General features: G+C 41.2%; 1 protein-coding gene across 6 annotated transcripts in view; it reads right to left on the minus strand.

Annotated features, from left to right (window-relative positions):
• The window catches only part of DOCK9 (dedicator of cytokinesis 9), a 116,690-nt gene that overhangs the window by 59,532 nt on the left and 34,284 nt on the right, over window positions 1–22,874 (minus strand). For all 6 annotated transcript variants that reach the window (XM_035116162.2, XM_035116158.2, XM_035116160.2 and 3 more), the window contains exons 2-6: window positions 7,900–8,016; window positions 3,055–3,144; window positions 2,121–2,203; window positions 1,246–1,315; window positions 38–133 (exon numbers count right to left, since the gene is read on the minus strand). In XM_035116162.2, coding sequence (XP_034972053.1) covers window positions 38–133; window positions 1,246–1,315; window positions 2,121–2,203; window positions 3,055–3,144; window positions 7,900–8,016 — 456 coding nt within the window. The remainder of the gene's footprint in view (window positions 1–37; window positions 134–1,245; window positions 1,316–2,120; window positions 2,204–3,054; window positions 3,145–7,899; window positions 8,017–22,874) is intronic.

Raw genomic sequence — 22,874 nt, forward strand, 5'->3', positions numbered from 1 at the left:
AGTCCACTGAAAGTTTAGCAGAAAAGATAAAACCTACCCGCATAGTAACACTGATAGCACTGTTCATGTTGCCTTTGTATAGCCATCCTTGTTTTGTAATTCCTCCCTTCTGAGATCCTAGAGATGCTGCATCCTGAGGTTTTTAAAAAAGAAAAGGCTACAATAAGACAGTGATACATACAGTATTTCAGTCCTTTATCATGAGCTGCTGGTTCTATATATACAGTGGTACCTTGGAAGTCAAATGGAATCTATTCCAGAAGTCCGTTTAACTTCCAAAACATTATGAAACCAAGGCATGGCTTCCAATTGGCAGCAGGAAGCTCCTGCCGCCAATCGGATGCCGCTCGGGTTCCAAAGAACATTCGGGTTCCAAAGAACATTTGCAAACCGGAACACACTTCCAGGTTTGCGGCATTCGGGAGCCAAAATGTTCGACTCGCAAGGCGTTCGGGATGCAAGGTACGTTTGTACTAGAGATCGATAAATAAGTCAATTTCAGTTTCTCTCCGTTTCTCATTTTTCCAACCTTAAATTCAATTCACGTTTCTACATCTTTGAGGGCCCTATTAATTTGTCTGCCAATTGTAGTCAACAGTTTGATGCTACTGTGGTAGATCAAGATTGCATCAGCTTTAACATATGTTTCCTTTAGGGAATAAGGCAGGATATGAGAATAAAGAATTAATTTACGAACTCTGAATGTACCTCATATCACGCCATCTGTTAAATCAAGAAGACAATGCCCTAACTAATTACACAATAATTTTAAAACAGAAAGTGACTTTCTGGTTCCTGTAGATCAGGTCATTTCCCCATCAAAGTTGCACACAGGTCATGTTTTCAAATGTCTTTTGAATCAAGCAAAAACTACTTAATGCTGATAGGTTGTGCCAATCACCATATTAGATTATTATTTAAAATTTTATTGTTTCACATTTAACTACAGAGATTTAATGACACTTTCTCTAGTTTTGAATTAGAGAAATAGTCTGAGAGAATTTCCACCAGAGTTACAGTGAAGCTGTAGTTACAGAGTTACAGCAGGAGCTGCCAATAGCGCTAGGATTATTGAGCTGCCAACTCTGGAAGCAGGTATGCATCACAAACTAAAAACTGCGTTTAGACGGAGATTTTACACATCTCTGATAACCATCTGACACTCTACCATGCTAGAATATCTGAATAATTATTACATTACAAGAGTTTGAACTGACAAGTTGAAAGCAGAAGTCATATGCTTACCTCATCCTTATCCGCTTCTTCATCAACTTCATAAACATGAACTGGAAGTTTTTCTAATTTGGTCCCTTTGCTAAGAAAAAAAGAATACCATGTCCCACGATAATCAGTTCAGGATGACTAAGGTAATGAATGATCAATGCATACAGTATGTGTACTTGAAATAACATATATGGAGTTAGCATCAAGTATGTCCTCTCAAAGGAGAATTTGTTGTCTTCCAAAAAATGTTTGCCTCTCCAATTATTACCATTTTGTAGTACCTCCCATGTAACAAGTTGCTATTTTCAGAGGTGCACTGTAAAGGTAAAAATGAAACTAAGACATTTAAAATTAACATTCCTTATAGTGTTCCCACCCATAGCAACTTCAGATACAATGGTGGTACAAAGAAATAGCATAAGAGCCCAATGACTCCTGTGGTCCTGCATTGTTTCCACTGAAATATGTAACTTGTACCTACATCTGGAACTCAGGAATCTCAAGCCCCTTTCAGTAGTTCCAAAGAAGATGTACCAAACATGTATAGGGCATGCAGGATCTTTTTTTCAACAGGCCTATAAATCTCCCTGTGATGGAAAATCTTGAAGGAACAGGGTTCCCAGTCATAGGCAGAAGTGCCTAACAAAGTATGTGAGCATTTAAGGCAGCACACAGATACAGCCTACTGCTACAGTGCTGCTCTCTGTGTTCACAGAAGGAACCCTCAAGGGAGCAAGGAAGAGAGGCAAAACTATTTCAAACATTACATAAGCAGCACAAAGATAAGGAATTGTCACTCACCAAATCACCCGCACAGCCCCAGATTAGTTATCCAAAGTTTACAAACATCTTTTTGCAAGTACAGAGGTAGTATAATCCTAGAAAATCCTACTCACTTTGGAAGCTGTCGAAACTCTCCTGAGTAATCTTCATATTTATAATTGACAACATGCCAGTCTGAGTTATACGTTTTAATGCACTGCAAATAAGGAGAAAACATATTAACTTTGAGTGAGATTCTTTATAGAACGGTGTGATTTTCTTAGCAGTGTGAAAGCTTTTTATTTAAACTGTTGCCTTTAAAACAGTCAGTTTAAAAATTTGATGAGATTTATTAGTGAGAAAGCATTTCTCTCCATTAAATAAGGATAGTAAGAAGAAGTAAAAAAATTAAAAATGCACCCATACACTGTACAAAATTTATCACAATTAATATTACTGAATATACATCTGAATATACAACTAGCTTGTTCTGCTGCTAATCTGGCTAAATTAGCAGCAAAGCCTTTTCAACCCTCGATCAGAGGAAGTACTCCACCCATGCTCTGCTAACATAACAATTCTCATTTATTTTCGCTTCAACACTAGCTTATCTTGCATGTTGGTCAAACTCATTATAAGAACTAAGACTATGCTAGCAACTAATTTTTCATAAACGTTAATTTAGTAGCTGCCCTTGAAAGTCCTATTTGTGAAATGATACAGCTAGATAAACCATACAATTCTCAACTTGTAAAAAGTACTGACATTCAAAACTGTGAAAATAACGCATGTATGAACAGATAAGAATAGGTTATTTAAAGCAGTACAGTCAGAATGTCTTTACCACTTCAAAGAACACGCTAAAAAGTGAAAGCTTTTTAAAACTCCCAAGTGCCATCAACAGAACTACATGTCTTCTGTTCCAGCTAGCTAAAGCCCTCAACAGGATCGTTCCTTTTAGGGTTGATAACTACGTAAAAACATTTTGCTGAATGTTCTACTTGCTACAACATAAAATTAAAAATACAAAGCATGGAAATCAAGTAGCAGATACACTAGAAGCATTACCTCTTTAACAAATAAACTCTGAGCTTCTTTCTCTGCATTATCAGGAATTGTAGAGCATACATATCGATGCTGTCGTTTCAGTACTGCTGTCTTTAGTGAGAGATCAAAGTATAATTAATTGGAAATAGTTTTCACTTGTATTTATAAGTGCTAATTACATCCTCCAATGCAATTCTATCAAGGTCTACTCAGACCAAGCATTACTGAGTTCCATGTGGCTTACTCCCAAATAAATATGGCAAGGACTGCAGCTGAAATGAATATAAAACTCAACTAAAATGATTTCTAAAATCAAATAGCTCACGAGGAAAGGCTTGTTCTTCATTAATTTGTTAATTCATATTTTTTTCAAACTCTATGTAAAATAGCAAAATACACAATATGGAAATAAATTGTCATTACAGTATTATTATAAATTACATTTCTATCCCATCTTTTTCTCCAAGGAGCTCATGGTGGTGGACACTCCTCTTCTCATTTAATATGCACAATAATGTTGTAAAGTAGGTTAGACTGAGAGGCACAACTGGCCCAAGGCAACCCAGTGAGCTTCAATGCCAAGGGGAGATTTGAACCATGGTCTCCCGGGTCCTAGTCCGACCACTACACTTCATAACTAATACATTTTTATTGTAGCCTGGATTTTGTTAGTATAGTCATCTTACATATCATTCTGAGAGAGTGCTCTGTCCCTTAGTGCTCACAATCCTGTTTGTGAAATACGAAAAAAGCCAAGATAAATTGTCCCAGTTTTTCCCCACCTCTATCTCAGATTCAACTTTTTAAGAATCTTTATTCTACAGTTGTTAAGGCTGTGTATGAGTTAACAAAGCTGAAGACAAATTTTCATAAGAGTGTCGACTGGCTGGAAGTTTAACTGACCAGAGAGACAAGGAACCTCAGGGGCGGCTCATCCTGATTCACTGCCTAAGACAAAATGGGAAAGTATTTTGCCTCACCAGGCCACTACCGCTACTGCCACTTCACTGCTCATCCCTGCTGAAGCCCTTCCCCATCAGAGCAGTGGTAGCAGCAGCAAGAGCTCACTAGAACCCACCGCTGATGCAGCTTCTCCTTACTTCTCTTGTAGCAGCTTCTCCTCCTCAATTCCACAAACTTATGTTTTGTCTATTGGGGTCAACAGAGGGATGGCCTTCATTTTATTTCACTGAGTGCAGATGAAAAATGCCCTCCCCTAATTCATCACCCCATTTGGGGGCAGCAAATTTGGGGAAATATTTTGGAACTATTCCTGGGAGTGAAGGTTAATTTGTATTGAAGCTTCAGGGAGCTTTCCTCATTTGCTTTAAAAAGAAAAAGGGAAAAGAACAACAATCTTACTTTGCCCTCACAAGATGTGGTGGACTGGTGCAGCACCTAATGTTATGACATAGCACTGGAAGAGGGAATAGCAGCTGACAGAAAAGCAATTTAAAGAAAGAGAAAGCTGTAGTTGCTACTGAGAGGCCCCCTCCCTCCCAAAATTATGGGGAGTTACCCCAAAAATATTCTGTAAGGGAAAATCACCCCCCCCTTGCCTATCTCAAATTCAAACTGGAAGAACTTTTTGTTTCAGCTCTATTTTTAGTCAAAATAATTCTTTCCTCCCCTAAATCAAACCTCCCCGGCATGTCCTATTTCCCCCTCCTCCCATCAGTGTATGCCTGAACTATGAGACTCATGCCTCTCCTAACCTTCTACACCACAATAATCCCTCATCTACAAATCTTCATATACATAACTTCAGTCAAACAAAGGATCCCCAAGTGATTTGCCTCTTTTGATGTAATAGTCTTATGACTCTCTCCATAGCTATTAGCAATGGAGTATTATATTACATATTATATGGAGTACAATAACATAGCATGGCTACTACTGTATTATAAATCAAATTGTGCATAAGAAAATCAGTTCTGTGGCAGAACTGGTAGTTTAATTTGTTCTGTAAAGTACATTATGCGTATTAACTTTGATGTCTTCCCAATAATTCTTATCGAGATTATGGCCTACACTCTAGTATGGTTTTAAACTTTTTTGGAGTCTTACTGGATTGCTAACAAATCCCAAGATGTTTAACTTTCTTTGAGCCACATATACATTTGCTATTGTTTGCAGTCACACCTGTTTCCTGCATTCAATACTGGTCTTTCCATGGATACTTCTTCCTTTGTTCTGCTAAAAATAGCATTATCCAAACATACAGATAAACATAGTCCAAACCCTTTAAAGAAGGAGGGCATCCTTCTTTAAAACAAAGGCCATTTACAGAGAGAGAGAGAGAGAAGTAACATGCTCATATCCAGGGGAAAAAACAAAACAGCATTCCATGAATTAAATCCAGTACAGTATTTATACCAAACGTTTCAGGCAAATATCAACAAAAAAAAATCACTCATTTTACTTTGCATCAGGATTCATGGGGCTTCAACAAGAAACAGAGAAATCTCACAGCAAGAACTGTGATCATTTTCTTAAAGGAGTTTAATGAATAGCAAAACCCCGGCGGGTGGCACTGTGGTCTAAACCACTGAGCTGATCAGAAGCTCAGTGGTTCGAATTCCCATGTGAGCTCCCGTTGCTTGGTCCCAGCTCCTACAGTTTGAAAGCACATCAAAGTGTAAGTAGATAAATAGGTACAGCTCCGGCAGAAAGGTAAACGGCATTTCTGTGAGCTCCTCTGGTTCGCCAGAAGCGGCTTAGTCATGCTGGCCACATGACCCGGAAGCTGTATGCCAGTTCCCTCAGGCAGTAAAGTGAGATGAGCGCCGCAACCCCAGAGTCGTCTGTGACTGAACCTAACAGTCAGAGGTCCTTTTACCTTTACCTTTTAAAACCCCAGTAGATCCTACAAGTCTCAAGAAGATACAGCAAGCACATGAAGCAGGTCTGTCATGCTATGTTACATGTTCTTTTTTTGCACCATCTCTGTCAGAATGGTTACATACCAATTTGAGTTACTTCCATGATAGCTGGAGAGCCTTCAGAATAGTTTTTGCTGTGTTTTTTTTAATAAAAAAAAACAATGTCACCATACCACAGCCAGTTATAGTGGTCAATCCCAGAGCAGTTAAAATACTTTCGCATGGCTGTAGTAAGAAATCCAGGTCTTCTTGTGAGACAAACTAACGCCGCTGGTTGTGTTTTTATGCTAGCTGTACAACCAGGTTTTAAGTACAGTGGAACCTCGGTTTATGAACACCTCGGTTTACGAATTTTCGGTTTACGAATGCCGCGGACCCATCTGGAACGGATTAATTCACTTTCCATTACTTTCAATGGGAAAGTTCGCTTCAGTTTATGAACGCTTCAGTTTATGAACAGACTTCCTGAACCAATTACACCCATGGTTCGGGTTAGGTACACTTCAGGTTGAGTACTCCGCGGACCCGTCTGGAACGGATTAATCCACTTTCCATTACTTTCAGTGGGAAAGTTCGCTTCAGTTTATGAACGCTTCAGTTTATGAACAGACTTCATGAACCAATTGTGTTCATAAACCGAGGTACCACTGTAGTGAATGGAAGACTCTACATCAGGGGTAGGAACCTCTGGCCCAAATGCAGTTGTCCAAGCCTCTCTATCTGGCCCTTGGGATTCTTCCCAAACTACATTCTCTTTCTAACCACCTCTGACTCTGCCCTCTAGTCCTGCCTTGCAACCTCCTTGAGTGTTTTTGACTGTCTGGAATGTGTCCTTGAACTCTGATCATGCATTTTGCTTGCCTTGATTGGGGACAGACAGATGCATGAGTTTGTGTAGAGAACAACCTACTATATAAAGGGGGGATTCATTTTTGCTCCACATACTTTTGCTTCTGTGTGCACCACTGGTGTGTGTGGCCCCTAGAAAATTGCTGAGAAGGAAATATGACCCTCAGACTAAAAAAGTTTCTCCACCTCTGCTCCACATACACTCTTTTGTGGTGAGGTGAAGGAAGAAGTCACTGAAGAAATGCACACAATTAAGTTAACCTTATTCTGGAAGAAGAATATTTGTTTATGTACATTTTAAAATAAAGAACTCTGTCTTGGGGGGGGGGACTCCCACAGCTACATTGAGGTAATTAAACATAGTGAATTGCATAGTTTACTTTTCCTTTTTTATTTAAAAACTGTATTCTATTTTTCTTTCAAAAAAGAACTCCAAAGTTGATAACAGTTAATCAAATTAATAACAGATAAAATCAGTAAGAGTTTTATAACAAAAAAAATGAACATGACCAAAACCACAGAAGCAAACAAAAATGAAAGACAGAAAAAAGACAGTGGGGAAATCAGCTACACAGCCATTTGCCAAAAGGCAAGTTGTGCAATCCCAAAGAGCCTGCCTTAACAGCCAAGATGTCACTATATGGCAAAACCACACAGTGATAGGAGTTACATCAGCACTCCTAAGGGCAGCTAGATTCCATGACTGAGAATCTGTACCTGCCTGCACATCAGACACACAGAGCAAGACACAGAACCTCAGATGTTGATATGAGCATGCAGACACAAATGTACAAGGAGTCACTCAATTAAAAAAAATTTTTTAAAAAAAGATTAGGACCAAGACATTGAACAGAGTCTGGAGACAAGCAAGTAAGCAGCACAGAAGAAACAATAGGTAAATCACAAGTTTACCATATTTCTAATTTAAGAGTGCTAAAAGTGAGAAAGAGAGAGGCATAAACACTGCAATATATAACACACATAGGGGGAGGGGAAGCAATAGTAATCAGTAAAATCAGTTAGGTTATAGCCTGAATCTAGATTTAAAGGAAATAGCATTGGATGTTGTATGGCTAACAAGGTAATACACAATAACTTTTTAAAAAATTGTTAGTGTTGGAATTAAAGACGTTACCTGGAAGTCATCATAAGGGAAAAGTAGCATCTCACGCAAGGCATCATTGAGGATTTGAGTTTTCTTTTGAACAATGACATTTTCATAGTCTAATGGTTCAATGAGCTTTGGTTTTGCCTAAAAAGAAATAGAAATATTTAAGTTATAACACAAATTTATTTATAAATATACTTATGTGGATTTATGTATACCCATGGGCTACTGCAGCACAATTCTACACATTAAGCTCCATTTAAGTGTGTATTGGATTGCAGACTTAATAAAGTTAGAATGCCATAGAAACAGAGTTTGAACTGAACAACGGATACCAAATTGTTTGTATAAAAAACAATGTAGCCAACATGTGTGGAGAAATGGCTGTACACAATGGAGATACAAGTCAAGTTTTACTTAAGTTCAAAATGCTTAACAAATTATGCAGGTTTATGTATATAAACCCCTTCATGGATCAATGCCTTGTCGTGGCGAAGCGGCTTTAACTCAGAGAAGCTATGAGCTATGCCATGCAGGGCCACCCAAGATGGACAGGTCATAGTGGAGAGTTTTGACTAAACGTGATCCACCTGGAGAAGGAACTGGCAAGCCACTCCAGTATCCCTGCCAAGAAAACTCCATGGACAAAGACAACAGGCATATAAAAGTTATGACGCTGGAAGATGAGCCCCTGAGGTCGGAAGGCGTCCAACATGCTACTGAGGAAGAGCGGAGGACAAGTACAAGTAGATTCAGAGCTGATGAAGCGGCTGGGCCAAAGCCGAAAGGTCCCTCAGTTGCGGATATGCCTGGAAGCGAAAGGAAAGTCCGATGCTGTAAAGAAAAATATTGCATAGGAACCTGGAATGTAAGAACCATGGATAATGGTAAGCTGGATGTGGTCAAAAACGAGATGACAAGAATAAATATTGACATCCTGGGCATCAGTGAACTAAAATGGAAGGGAATGGGTGAATTCAGTTCGGGTGACTATCATATCTACTACTGTGGGCAAGAATCCCGTAGAAGAAATGGAGTGGCCCTCATAGTCAACAAAAGAGTGGCAAAAGCTGTAATGGGATGCAATCTCAAAAATAACAGAATGCTCTTGATACGAATCCAAGGCAAGCCTTTTAACATCACAGTAATCCAAGTTTATGCACCAACTACCGGTGCTAAAGAAAGTGAAATTGACCAATTCTACGAAGACCTACAACACCTTCTAGAAATGACACCAAAGAAGGATGTTCTTCTCATTACAGGGGATTGGAATGCTAAAGTAGGGAATCAAGAGATAAAAGGAACAACTGGCAAGTTTGGCCTTGGAGTTCAAAACGAAGCAGGGCAAAGGCTAATAGAGTTCTGTCAAGAGAACAAGCTGGTCATCACAAACACTCTTTTCCAACAACACAAGAGACGACTCTACACATGGATATCACCAAATGGGCAGCATCAAAATCAGATTGATTATATTCTCTGCAGCCAAAGATGGAGAAGCTCTATACAGTCAGCAAAAACAAGACCTGGAGCTGACTGTAACTCAGATCATCAGCTTCTTATAGCAAAATTCCAGCTTAAACTGAAGAAAGTAGGAAAAACCACTGGGCCAGTAAGATACAATCTAAATCAAATCCCTTATGAATACACAGTGGAAGTGAGGAACAGGTTTAAGGATTTAGATTTGGTGGACAGAGTGCCTGAAGAACTATGGATGGAGGCTCGTAACATTATACAGGAGGCAGCAACGAAAACCATCCCAAGGAAAAGGAAATGCAAGAAAGCAAAATGGCTGTCCAACGAGGCCTTACAAATAGCAGAGGAGAGGAGGCAAGCAAAATGCAAGGGAGATAGGGAAAGATACAGGAAACTAAATGCAGATTTCCAAAAAACAGCAAGGAGAGACAAGAGGGTCTTCTTAAATGAGCAATGCAAAAAAATAGAGGAAAACAATAGAATGGGGAAAACCAGAGATCTGTTCAAGAAAATTGGAGATATGAAAGGAACATTTCGTACAAAGATTACCATAATAAAGGACAAAAGTGGTAAGGACCTAACAGAAGCAGAAGACATCAAGAAGAGGTGGCAAGAATACACAGAGGAATTATACCAGAAAGATATGGAGGTCTCGTACACCCCAGGTAGTGTGGTTGCTGACCTTGAGCCAGACATCTTGGAGAGTGAAGTCAAATGGGCCTTAGAAAGCACTGCTAATAACAAGGCCAGTGGAAGCGATGATATTCCAGCTGAACTATTTAAAATTTTAAAAGATGATGCTGTTAAGGTGCTACACCCAATATGCCAGCAAGTTTGGAAAACTCAGCAATGGCCAGAGGATTGGAGAAGATCAGTATACATCCCAATCCCAAAGAAGGGCAGTGCCAAAGAATGCTCCAACTACCGCACAATTGCACTCATTTCACACGCTAGCAAGGTTATGCTTAAAATTCTACAAGGCAGGCTTAGGCAGTATGTGGACCGAGAACTCCCAGAAGTGCAAGCTGGATTTCGAAAGGGCAGAGGAACCAGAGACCAAATAGCAAACATGTGCTGGATTATGGAGAAAGCTAGAGAGTTCCAGAAAAACGTCTACTTCTGCTTCATTGACTATGCAAAAGCCTTTGACTGTGTCGACCACAGCAAACTATGGCAAGTTCTTAAAGAAATGGGAGTGCCTGATCACCTCATCTGTCTCCTGAGAAATCTCTATGTGGGACAAGAAGCTACAGTTAGAACTGGATATGGAACAACTGATTGGTTCAAAATTGGGAAAGGAGTACGACAAGGTTGTATATTGTCTCCCTGCTTATTTAACTTATATGCAGAATTCATCATGCAAAAGGCAGGACTAGATGAATCCCAAGCCGGAATAAAGATTGCCGGAAGAAATATCAACAACCTCAGATATGCAGATGACACAACCTTAATGGCAGAAAGTGAGGAGGAATTAAAGAACCTTTTAATGAGGGTGAAAGAGGAGAGTGCAAAATATGGTCTGAAGCTCAACATCAAAAAAACCAAGATCATGGCCACTGGTCCCATCACCTCCTGGCAAATAGAAGGGGAAGAAATGGAGGCAGTGAGAGATTTTACTTTCTTGGGCTCCTTGATCACTGCAGATGGTGACAGCAGTCACGAAATTAAAAGATGCCTGCTTCTTGGGAGAAAAGCAATGACAAACCTAGACAGCATCTTAAAAAGCAGAGACATCACCTTGCCGACAAAGGTCTGTATAGTTAAAGCTATGGTTTTCCCAGTAGTGATGTATGGAAGTGAGAGCTGGACCATAAAGAAGGCTGATCGCCGAAGAATTGATGCTTTTGAATTATGGTGCTGGAGGAGACTCTTGAGAGTCCCATGGACTGCAAGACGATCAAACCTATCCATTCTTAAGGAAATCAGCCCTGAGTGCTCACTAGAAGGACAGATCGTGAAGCTGAGGCTCCAATACTTTGGACACCTCATGAGAAGAGAAGAATCCTTGGAAAAGACCCTGATGTTGGGAAAGATGGAGGGCACTAGGAGAAGGGGACGACAGAGGACGAGATGGTTGGACAGTGTTCTCGAAGCTATGAACATGAGTTTGACCAAACTGCGGGAGGCAGTGCAAGACAGGAGTGCCTGGCGTGCTATGGTCCATGGGGTCACGAAGAGTCGGACACGACTAAACGACTAAACAACAACAACAATGTATATAAAACAATCAATTCCTTTTAATCAGCACAGTATTATGTCATTAGCAATGTGGGTGGCGCTGTGGGTTAAACCACAGAGCCTAGGGTTTGCCGATCAGAAGGTTGGCGGTTCGAATCCCCACGATGGGGTGAGCTCCCGAAGTTCAGTCCCTGGTCCTTCCAACCTAGCAGTTTGAAAGCACGTCAAAGTGCAAGTAGATAAATAGTACCGCTCTGGCGGGAATGTAAACGGTGTTTCCGTTTGCTGCTCTGGTTCACCAGAAGCGGCTTAGTCATGCTGGCCACATGACCCAGAAGCTGTACGCTGGGTCCCTCGGCCAGTAAAGTGAGATGAGTGCCGCAACCCCAGAGTTGTGTGTGACTGGACCTAATGGTCAAAGGTCCATTTACCTTTACCTTTATTATGTTATTAAACTGATGCTTCACTTTTATCTAATAGCTGCATTATTCTCCTAGTTTACAAATTAGGTATTTTACTCTTATCACTGAATATTGTACAGCCCTTCTTAACACAAGGCAAACACCTCTAATATCAGTAGCACCTTAGAGACCAACTAAGTTTGTCATAGGTAGTTGGTCTCTAAGGTGCTACTGGAAGGATTTTTTATTTTTATTTTGACTGCATCAGACCAACACGGCTACCTACCTGTAACCTCTAATATCTTTTGCTGCAATTAAACAATCTGATTCTAACGGCTTGGAAATTACTGTAATACCACTATCTAATCTAATCCATCTATCCATCCATCATACACATACATACATACGGTACATACAATTTAAGCAAAATTACTCTACTTATAAAATAGATAAAGAAAGTATGTCAATTATTGCTCAACCCCACGTGAGCAACTGGTTCTCTTTTACTGGAAAATATGAAAAAGTTCTCTGTATCAGCAACAATATGTGGGAATTTAAGTCCCAACATTTAACAATTACATGAAGTAAATTAAGGCAAATCAGAAGAATTTCTATCAAAGATCAATTTTTCCTATTTCAGGATTCAGAGGAAGATACAGCATATGTTAAGATTTTCTTTGAAAAAGTCTTCTTTGGAGGCACACTGATCTGCACATAGGTTTGTCAAAGTTAATTCAGATTTTCTAATATCTACCACATGGGAACATTCCTGTTAAATAAAACGTCATATTGGACGGAGTTCAAAAGCACAAAATGTTATCTTTGGAAAGAAACACTATCAAAGGAGAGGCTAGAGAACTGGGAGTGTGCAACTAAGTTTTTTGTTGTTGTTTTCTTACAGAGAACATTATTACAGAAAAGAAAAGTATGCTTTAATTGTTTGTATAGCAGAGCATACTTAGTTCAAAGATATTATTCATATTATTCAAAGAATAATAAGAACACCCACATGCAAAAGAATAAGCAAACTTAACTTCAAAAGTAAATGTGGAAACTGTAGTTGACATAATAAAATAGACCAAACCCTAAAGAAATACAACAAGGTACACACACACACACACACAGCGTTTTTCTGGTTGAAATACAACTTGACCATAATATCCCACCTGTTAATATCCCACTTGTTACTCAACAGCTAGATAACTAAATCATTACATCTCTAGTTATACAGACATATTTTCGCCGAAACCACCAGCAAAATCTAATGATTTCTGCAAACGAACAAATCAGGATGAGACTTATTAAAAGCAGTTGACCATTGCCAATGAATGTGAAAGATAAATTCCTTTAATCAAGGAACACTGATTAAAAAGAGAACATAAAGGTAACTGACCTTACTCTGATAAAGGTGTACAGCGGGAAAGTATCAAAACTTTAACAGACATGATATAGCTACCCATCTAGGTCTTAGCTGCCAAGTCTCCCATTTTTCGCGGAAACCCCCAGATTTTAATCCGTTTCCCGCTGTTCTCCTGAATGGAAAAAATCCCGGAAATCCCCTGGATTTCCTACCTGCCAGGGAGCCTCCATTTTGGGTGCCGCTCCGCCCATGTGTGGTCACTGGAAATCAGGCAGAGCAGCACTGGAAGTCGCCTCTACGCATGCCCGGCGGCCATTTTAGTGGTGGCCGCATGGCAGTGGCCGTCAGCAAGATGGGAGAGACGTGGTGGCTCGGGCGTACTTAAAGCCCTGCAGTGAGTGCCGCCCAGCATTTTTTCACCCCCCTCAGTGGTGACACCCAGGGCAACCTGCTCCCACCGCACCCTTCTTCCTCCGTCCCGGGAAAGGACACTACATAGAGCTCAATGACAGCATCTCTCTTCGAGCTGAGATCCAATCACAGCCCTTCATGTCAATTAGTTCCATTTGGTGCTATTAACAAATACTAGTTCTTAGTTAATCTCAAAAGGGAAACAAGCTACCTAAAGAATCTGTTACCCCTGTGCATAAACTGCTTACCGTATATTCTGGCGTATAAGACGACTTCCTGACCCATGAAAATCATCTCAAAAGTTGGGGGGCCGTCTTATATGCCGGGTACTAGAATCTGCGGTCACTGCATATGGTGGGGGGAGCTCAGAAACGGCCGTGGGGCATGGCACAGTTTCCCTAAAGGAGCCCCTGAAGAAGCGCACGCTCGGGAGAGGGCTGCTCTCCGCAGGGGCGAACGCAGGGGCGAACGGCTCCCTCATGGCTTCGACCGGATTAGCGCCTCTTCATCTAGCGCCTCTTCATCGGCACATGGAGGTGCCTGAAGTGAGGCGGCAGGATAGCAGGAGTCCTAGAGAGGATAGCTCGCTCAGCAAATAGCCCGACAAACAAAAGGGAACAAAAGGGGGGGAGGAAACAAAAGGGAAAGCTTTCTTACACTGTCGGCTCCTGCTTTAGAGAGGGAGAGGGGGCTGAGCTGGGTATGCTCGGCTTGCTAGAGGTTAAAAGCAACTGAGCAGGAGTCCTAGAGAGGATAGCCCACTCAGCCCAGCCATCCGAAGCCGTGTGCAGGAACAAAAGGGAAGGCTTTCCTGCAAGGAAAATGCCTCTCTCCTCTGCAAGTGCTGCCTTCTGGGTGGGTGGAAGGTGCTCTTGCTTTAGAGAGGGAGAGGGGGCTGAGCTGGGTGCGTTCAGCTTGCCCAGCCACCCGGGAAGGCTTTCCTGCAAGGAGAAGGCTGTTGTCTCTCTGCTCTGCTGCCTTCTGGGTGGGTGGAAGGAGCCCCAAAACAGGGGGGGGGGGGCAAGAAGCGGTGGCGAAAGGGCAGCTCTCCCAGGAAAGGATGTGGAGAAAAGGCCATCGAGTTTCAATGAAACCCAGTTCTCCCCACAGAAGCATAGGAAGTTGCCTTATAGCTTATAGACCACAATATGTCATTGATATACTTATGACATAAGATGATGAACAGGAGGATTTTGAAGGCTTTTAAAGGGAAACTGTCAAATTAAAATTACCATATTGAAATCAAATCTGATGTTTCTTTAATTTTTATTTGGTGTGCGGTGCAGTGGAAGAGGGGTAGTCTTACACGGTGAATATATACAAAACTCTATATTTTAACTGAAAATGTGGGGAGCCATCTTATATGCCCAGTCGTCTTATACGCCGGAATATACGGTACCATAAGTCATTTCCTCCATCAAAGAAAATATACACAAACAAATGGAAGAGCTAGATTCTGTAATTTGTCATTTTCACACCACTGTTTAGATTAATGATACTATGGGATGGGGAAATAATGACTATTAATCCATGATCAAATACCCACTTGTTACCACTGGGAGCCAGAATGATACTGAAGCTCTTTAACAGCTAGTGAAAGAGCTTCCAATTGCATACATCTAGAGAATGCAATTCACATATGCAGATACCCTGTTTCTCATATTTTAAGACATACCCATAAAATAGGCCATAGCAGGATTTTTAAGCATTCAAGGAATATAAGCCATACCCTGAAAATAAGACATAGTGATAGGCGCAGCAGCAATGCCGGCCGCGGCAGGAGGAGGAGGAAAAAAATAAGACATCCCTTGAAAATAAGCCATAGTGTGTTTTTTTGAGGAAAAAATAAATATAAGACGTGTCTTATAATATGAGAAACACGGTATCTTCCAGATCAGCCATACTACAGATGCAGAAGCCAACTGTGGGGAGGGCTATGGGTGAACCAGTTAGTGCTGTGTCACAGACACAGCTACCTGTATGCGCACACTTGAACAACTGCCATCCTCGGTTGCTAGGGGAGTAAATGGCAACCCCCTACCCTCTCCGGGGGTTACGGAGAGGGGCCACTGGCCCGCGATGCCCCCAGACCCACTCCGACTGTTTATGGAGTGGGGGGAGCTTGGGCTGAAAAGCACTTACGAGGGCCAGGACTCCCGGACGCTAATCTGCATGGCGGGGATTTCCATGGTTAAAGAAGATAATTAGGCTTAAAACTATGGACATACTTCAGAAGGAGGGGAAGAAGCGCTGTTTACTGCTGAGAAATTTATGCTGCTGAGGGAGAGGAGTCAAAGGCTGTATATCATCTGGAAGAAGGATTGATGGGGACGGAGCGATAAGGGAATTGAGTTTTTTTTATTTTTCTTCATATGAGTTACTTCGTACCTTCCCAGACGCGATGTCCTGGCTTGTTTGGAGTGAAAGAGAAGCAAAAGACTGTGTGAGTTGAACTTTATAAACTGTTGTTACTGAGCATATTTTTTAAAGATGTGGAGTTGCCGATGAGAAAAGCCCCCCCCCCTAGTCGGACGGAAGGAGTCCTGGACGCGTTCGGAGGATTTATGAGCTGTGACGCACTTTGAATTGGAGCAGCGACCTGAAGCTAAGTTCAGCTATAGGGCAAGGAGATCCATTAATTTACCAAGAGTTTATGGTTTGATGTTTGGGTCTTCTGCCTGGAAAAGCTGTAAATTTTATAAAGATCGTTAATCTTCATGGCTATGAGAGAAAACGAAAGTGATTTGAGCTTTTTAAGATGGCGCTGCTTCGACGCAACAGGGAGCTCCAGACTAAGAAGATTTATGGGGAGGCTGGACTGATTAACCCACACAGGAGAAAGAACATTTGTGAAACCTTGTTTGATATTTATCTCAGCAGCTGGGAAACAATCGGTTGAAAGTGGAAAACATCTATGTGACTGTAAGGGGAAGATCTGGATTATTATGAACTTGGAGGACGATTTGAACTTTAGAAAAAAGACGGCAGTGGACGGTTGCGAGGAATCCCCAATTTCTTGAAGCATGGGAACCCAAATAAAAAATTCTCTAGACGATTTGGCATAACATTCGGTTTGATTGATATATATATGTGTATAATTTGAAATAATGAATGTGATATAATTGGTTTTAATTGGAAAATTAATAAAAATATATTTAAAAAAAAAAGAACAACTGCCATCCTTGTGCTCTCCTCACCAGTCTAATAGGTAAACATGCGAAAGTCTTCACTCTAAAGCTTCATAATTCCAATCTGCAATAGGAGAAACACAACTAGAGGCACACCCTTCCCCTGTTTATACTCCTTCAACCGTGGATCAGCACTGTGTTAAGCTCTTGCTTCAATTCCAGTTGGCACTGTAAAAGAACAAGCCCATCTCTGTGTATGCAATGTTCTCTTGCTTTTGTGGTTCTCTGGACAAGGGCCCAGGTCTATTAGCAACTCTAAGAAAGAACACTAGTTTTATGGTATCAGGTGGAAATATCTCCTACAAACACAGCTCAGACTATTGTTTTTAAATATGCTTCCTGAAATTCTATTTCCTGAAAGCTTCAAAATAAGGCATATCATGGAAAGTTTCCTATGAAAAAGGCATCTGGTAAGATTACAAGATACTGATAATAGCATGAAAAGTTCAAGCAAAGTATACGCACATAATGTAAATTAGAGGTTCAAACCCTAATAAATACACATCTCCAATGGAAAAATAACTAAAGCAGGTAAAAATATTACTGTTAAAGACAAGCCTGGAAAAAGTTACAACCTCCTTCTCTCTTCCTCAGTGTGGACAGTTATATTCCTGATCTCTACCCACAAGCAGTTTTAAACTCCTTTTCTCATTTACTATAGATTTCCTATAAAACTTCTTGTTACAACTATAAACCCCTGTGGCAGCAAATAAACAAAGACCTAAAGAGATGGAGCAATATGAACTTCACCCTCTCAGATAAAATGGCCATGATCAAAATGACCACTCTCCCAAAATTAACCTACTTATTCCAAACCCTCCCAATCTGGATCCCCCCAACCCAACTTCGCAGATGGCAGAAAAAACTACACTCTTTTATCTTCTCGCATAAAAAACCAAGAACAAGCACCAAATACTTGCACCTTCCCACCTCACAAGGAGGATGGGGAATCCCTAACATAGAAACATATTATAGAGCCAACCAAATACGACATATAATCCCATATATACTGGAAGACGAAACAAAACAATGGATACACTTAGAAAGGGACACGATTGATAGTATCTGCACCACAGCATACCCACTCCTCCCAAACAAAGGAAGATTCCCACAACACTAAGTAGGTACACACAAACCATGTTCAAAGCATGGAAAACAGAAACAGACAAACTATCCCCAACCTCATCCCCACTAATCCCCCTGGTTTACCATCCGCTATTCCACCATGCAGCACAAAACCTTCAGATAAAAACCTGGCAGACCAAAGGCTTATATCGCCTATTAGACTTTTATAAAAACAACCAACCTATGACAACACAAGAAATACAGGACAAACTAGAAGACATCCAAATTCCCTGGTTAGCACAACACCAACTACATGCCCTCTTAAACAACCCAGTAGTAAAATCAGCAGCAACCAGGCCCCTAACAACCTTTGAGAACCTCCTCCTAACGACAAAGGGACACGGCAAAGGGATGGTATCTGCAATATATAAAATACTGCTCCAAAACCCCACAAACCCCCTAGACACAATCAAAAGACAATGGGAAGACGACATAAGCTATGAAATTAACCCCACCCAATGGACCAAAATGTGGTCTAAACCCCCCTTTAAATCCATATCAGCAAAAAGGAAAGAACTCACTCTGAAAATCATTTACAGGTGGTACCTAACACCACGGAAACTAGCGATAATACGCCCAGGAACCTCATCAAAATGCTGGAGAGGATGCACCTCAACAGGCACATATTTCCACATGTGGTGGGCGTGCCCCAAAATCCAACTATTCTGGAAAACAACCATAAGAGAAATAGGTAAAATAACCCAACAAACTTTAGAACTCACCCCAGAATTGGCCTTGCTAAACATCTTCCAGGACAATAATACACACCTACATCACAAAGAACTCATAACCCACTTACTCTCAGCAACCAGAAGCACCATAACCAGACACTGGAAAGACCTATCAGGAATAAACATGGACCTTTAGTACCAAATAGTATGGGAAACAGCCCTACTAGAAAAATTAACCAATAAATTGAAACTGACACGGGGACAAATAGAAGAAGATGGCTTCACCCCGGTATGGTTCCCCTTTATCACATACACAGCCCAACAAGTTAACGACAAAAACCCACCAACAGCATACAAATCAATATGGTTAACCTGACCCACAACACTCACCCCCTGCTTACAAACAAACCAAAGACCACCACAGCTAACCACAAAGGAACAACCATATTCTAGGCCAACCCCAGCATCTCTCACCATCAAAGGAAAACAAGCGAACAACAGAGAACCTATGCAAGCGCTGCTGACAAGAAAAAACCCACCCCATCCCACCCTCCCTCCCTCCACCCACTATCCTTCCCCTCCCCTCACCAATGTCTCAACTAATGAAACCAAGCTGTAAAAATGTTAAAAGAGACATTGCTCCTCTTATCTTTGTAAACCAAGAAAACCCTTAATAAAAAACAATTTTAAAAAAAATAAAACTTCTTGTTGAATACAAGTAAAAGTTATTCTTCCCTATCATAACAATGTTTTAAGATTTAAGGCACTGTACATATTTATTTCTACCGGTATGTTCTAGCAAAGTAGTTACGTAATCTATTGAAGAAAAATCTAAGGTTTGCGAAGAACTGGAAGATTATTTGTTGTTTGTACTGACGTGTTGATCCGACAAAATAGGATTATTTCCCCCTTTCATCTTGCAAGCACATGTAGGTAAAAAGGGAAAGGGACCCCTGACCATTTCTACTTGCACTTAACGTGCTTTCGAACTGCTAGATACACAATAAAATAATGTATTTCAAAGCTCATTGTCCCAAAATATTAATAAAAGCAATAAACTGAAGCCAAATCCTGGTAAAATGGAGGCTCTGTGGGTGAATGGCTCTGCTGTTCTGGATATAGGTCAGTTAACTTTTCAGCATGGGGTTATACTACCTCCAAAGGCATATTTATATAGTCTAGGAGTACTTCCTGATCTGTAATTGCCACTGGAGGCTCAAGTGGCCTCAGTGGGCAGGAGTAGTAACTATAAGTTTTGGCTGGTGTGCCAACTACAGATATTTCTAGACATTGACTCTATTTGGGACATAATACCTGTGTTGAGAAACTGTCAAAAAGCTACTGAGCCAAACTTAATGTTTTACTGATTATATATAAAGCCCTGCTTGTTCACTGTGCTCATCTATGGGGGCCCTGCTTGCGGTGTCACATTTACCAGAGGTTTGTTTCACAGTGACTCAAAGTCCTTCCACACAGAGTACCTGCCTTGTGGAATACACAGCCCATTGAAGTTAACCCAGCTATGAGATTGTACTGTACATATTTTGTCAGGTGCCAGAAACTCTCCTATTTCTACAGGCTTTGCAGGAAGGATGAACTGACTCATGGGCAGTAACCGATTTCTCTTGGGATAACTGCTTTATTTGTTGTACTTTATTTGTTGTTGTAAGCTGCTTTGAGACCTGCATGGTGGAAAGCGGGATATGACTTTTAAACAAACAAATAGAAATTGCTGTAAAAACCACTGTTGTGTTTTATTTATATTTATAAACTGCTAAACCTTACAAAACAACCATATAATACTCAGGTGCTGCTTGTGATCTGGCTGGTCCTGTAAGAGCAATATGCTTAACTAGATGGTCTTTGGGCCTGATCCAGTGAACCTGCTCTTATCTTCTTTTGAGTAGCATGAATTACACTTGGCTCTAATGGACAATATTCCTATCTTTTCTACCCTACCGAAACATATGGAAATCTACTAACCTTAGCCGCGGGGCCCTCATTAAGACTGCATGCTATTCTTTAAACTAATGCCTTACACACTTTTGCATAGCCCTAACAATAATCATCTCATTTAAGAGAATATTCTGATATGTTCACATCCTCAGTAAGAGGAAGGATATTTCATCATTCTCAACAAAAGAATAGAGGACAACATATTGACTTTGGCACTACTTACAGTGACACACTTTCCAGGAAAGCAGATTCTCCCCTGTGCTCCCTCTTACAGATGTTTTCCATTCTATAAACCTTTGTCTAACAGGGAAAAAGTTATAGGCTACATACAATACTGCCTCTAAAGCAATTACTTTAGGGCCTCAAGATGCTAGGAAATAACTTCACCCCTGTAAAACACACACATTTGGAAGCAAAAGTTTCACTGTAGTTACTCCCCTCTTTAAATGTATTCAAAACTACATCTTGTGACCTTTTGGGGTAAGTAGTAGACAGAGGTATTTGTAGCACAGGAAAAGGGCCCGCTGAAAAGTAATGAACCATGCAGCAGGTGTGGGGCAACTCCCACCCCCCTGCCTGGAGAGCTACATTCCCTCTGGGTCTGTAAGGCTGCAGTTCAGCACTTGTACTATCATCTATATATAAAAAAATGGTGAAGGTGCATGTGTTTTATTCCCCCCTTTTCTCCCACAAGCACTTACCCGATCGTCCTGAAATTTGGCCACAACCTCAGAGTCACATGTGAGCAGGTCATGCACTTACACTGACCAGCTGACACACCTAACACAGGTAAAAACCTGGATATGTGGTCAAAAAATTGCGCCCTCCAGTGGACAGCCAACGACTGTCTGCAAGCCTCTATGACTGATTGCAAGCCTCTGCATCTTTAAAAAACAACAACAACCATGCACTTTCTCTCCCCAGTTTAAGTCCTCGGATATTTGCAGTGGCTAATCCCCCCCCCAATTTAAAATCCCCTACCTTCCCCTTGCCACTTACTGGGTTTTTTATGGAACAGAACAGCTCAGGTGCTTCGGAACGCACCTTCTGTTGCTACGGGGCTGTGGGGCTTCGCTATTTGACCTCCCCCTGCCCCGGTCGGAATTTTTAAAGTAGTTCTCTGGGTCCCAGGGCACATCAACACCCCCGATCCCTTTCTTTCCCCAAATGGACCTCTCCCCACCTTCCTCAACACCAAATACTCCTCAATTATACCCACAATAAAAACCATAAAAATAAAAAACGTTACAAACAACACATTAAAAAAACAAAATACATCCCATCCTACATTCCAAAAAATTACACCAAAAATAAAAACCCAAAAAACAACCACCCACACCAAAATCATACACTACACACCAAAATAAATGACAACCCCAACTAGAGAAATAAAACATTGCAAACAGCACAATTAAAAAAAACCCAACACCACATCCTACATTCAAAACACCTACTCCAAAATCAGAAAATCCAAATAACCACCCCCCCCAAAACACACAACAATGCCCAAATCATACAATACCCACCAAAATAAATGACAACCCCCAAAATAAAATTAAACAATAATAACTTCTGCTTCTCATGTTCTTATTTCAAAAATTTTTAATCTAAATATATAAAAATGTTCACGATACGTGTGCAGGGGCCAATGTATAGAGATACGGGGGGAAGGGACAACAGAGGGCTCAGACAAAGGTAAATACTGGGAAATATAACCCAGAAACTGACAGTTCCTTCTCCAAGGGTGAGGGCCAATGTAGGAATATACCAGGGGGGGGCAACACTCCCCAGGGACAACAGAGGGCTCAGACAAAAGTGCATGCTGGGAAATAGAACCCAGAACCTAACAGTTCCTTCTCCAAGGGTGGGGGCCAAGGTATGGATACATGGGGGAGGGGCCAACACTCCCCAGGGACAACAGAGGGCTCAGACAAAAGTGCATGCTGGGAAATAGAACCCAGAACCTAACAGTTCCTTCTCCAAGGGTGGGGGCCAAGGTATAGAGATACAGGGGGGAGGAGCCAACACTCCCTGGGGACAACAGAGGGAAGGGTATCCTACCAACACAGGGATGAGCTGAGGGGGTGGAGGGAGGAGGGGCAGGATACGTCATGGATCGGGACAGGTTGGGGGGAATCACAGGGATGACCCACAGCAATGCATGGCCGGGCCAGCTAGTAAGAACATAAGACAAACCAGTGACTTATCTAGTTTAGCATCCTGTTCTTGCAGTAGTCAA

This window comes from Zootoca vivipara, chromosome 4, assembly GCF_963506605.1.
Source record: "Zootoca vivipara chromosome 4, rZooViv1.1, whole genome shotgun sequence".
NCBI lineage: Eukaryota > Metazoa > Chordata > Lepidosauria > Squamata > Lacertidae > Zootoca > Zootoca vivipara.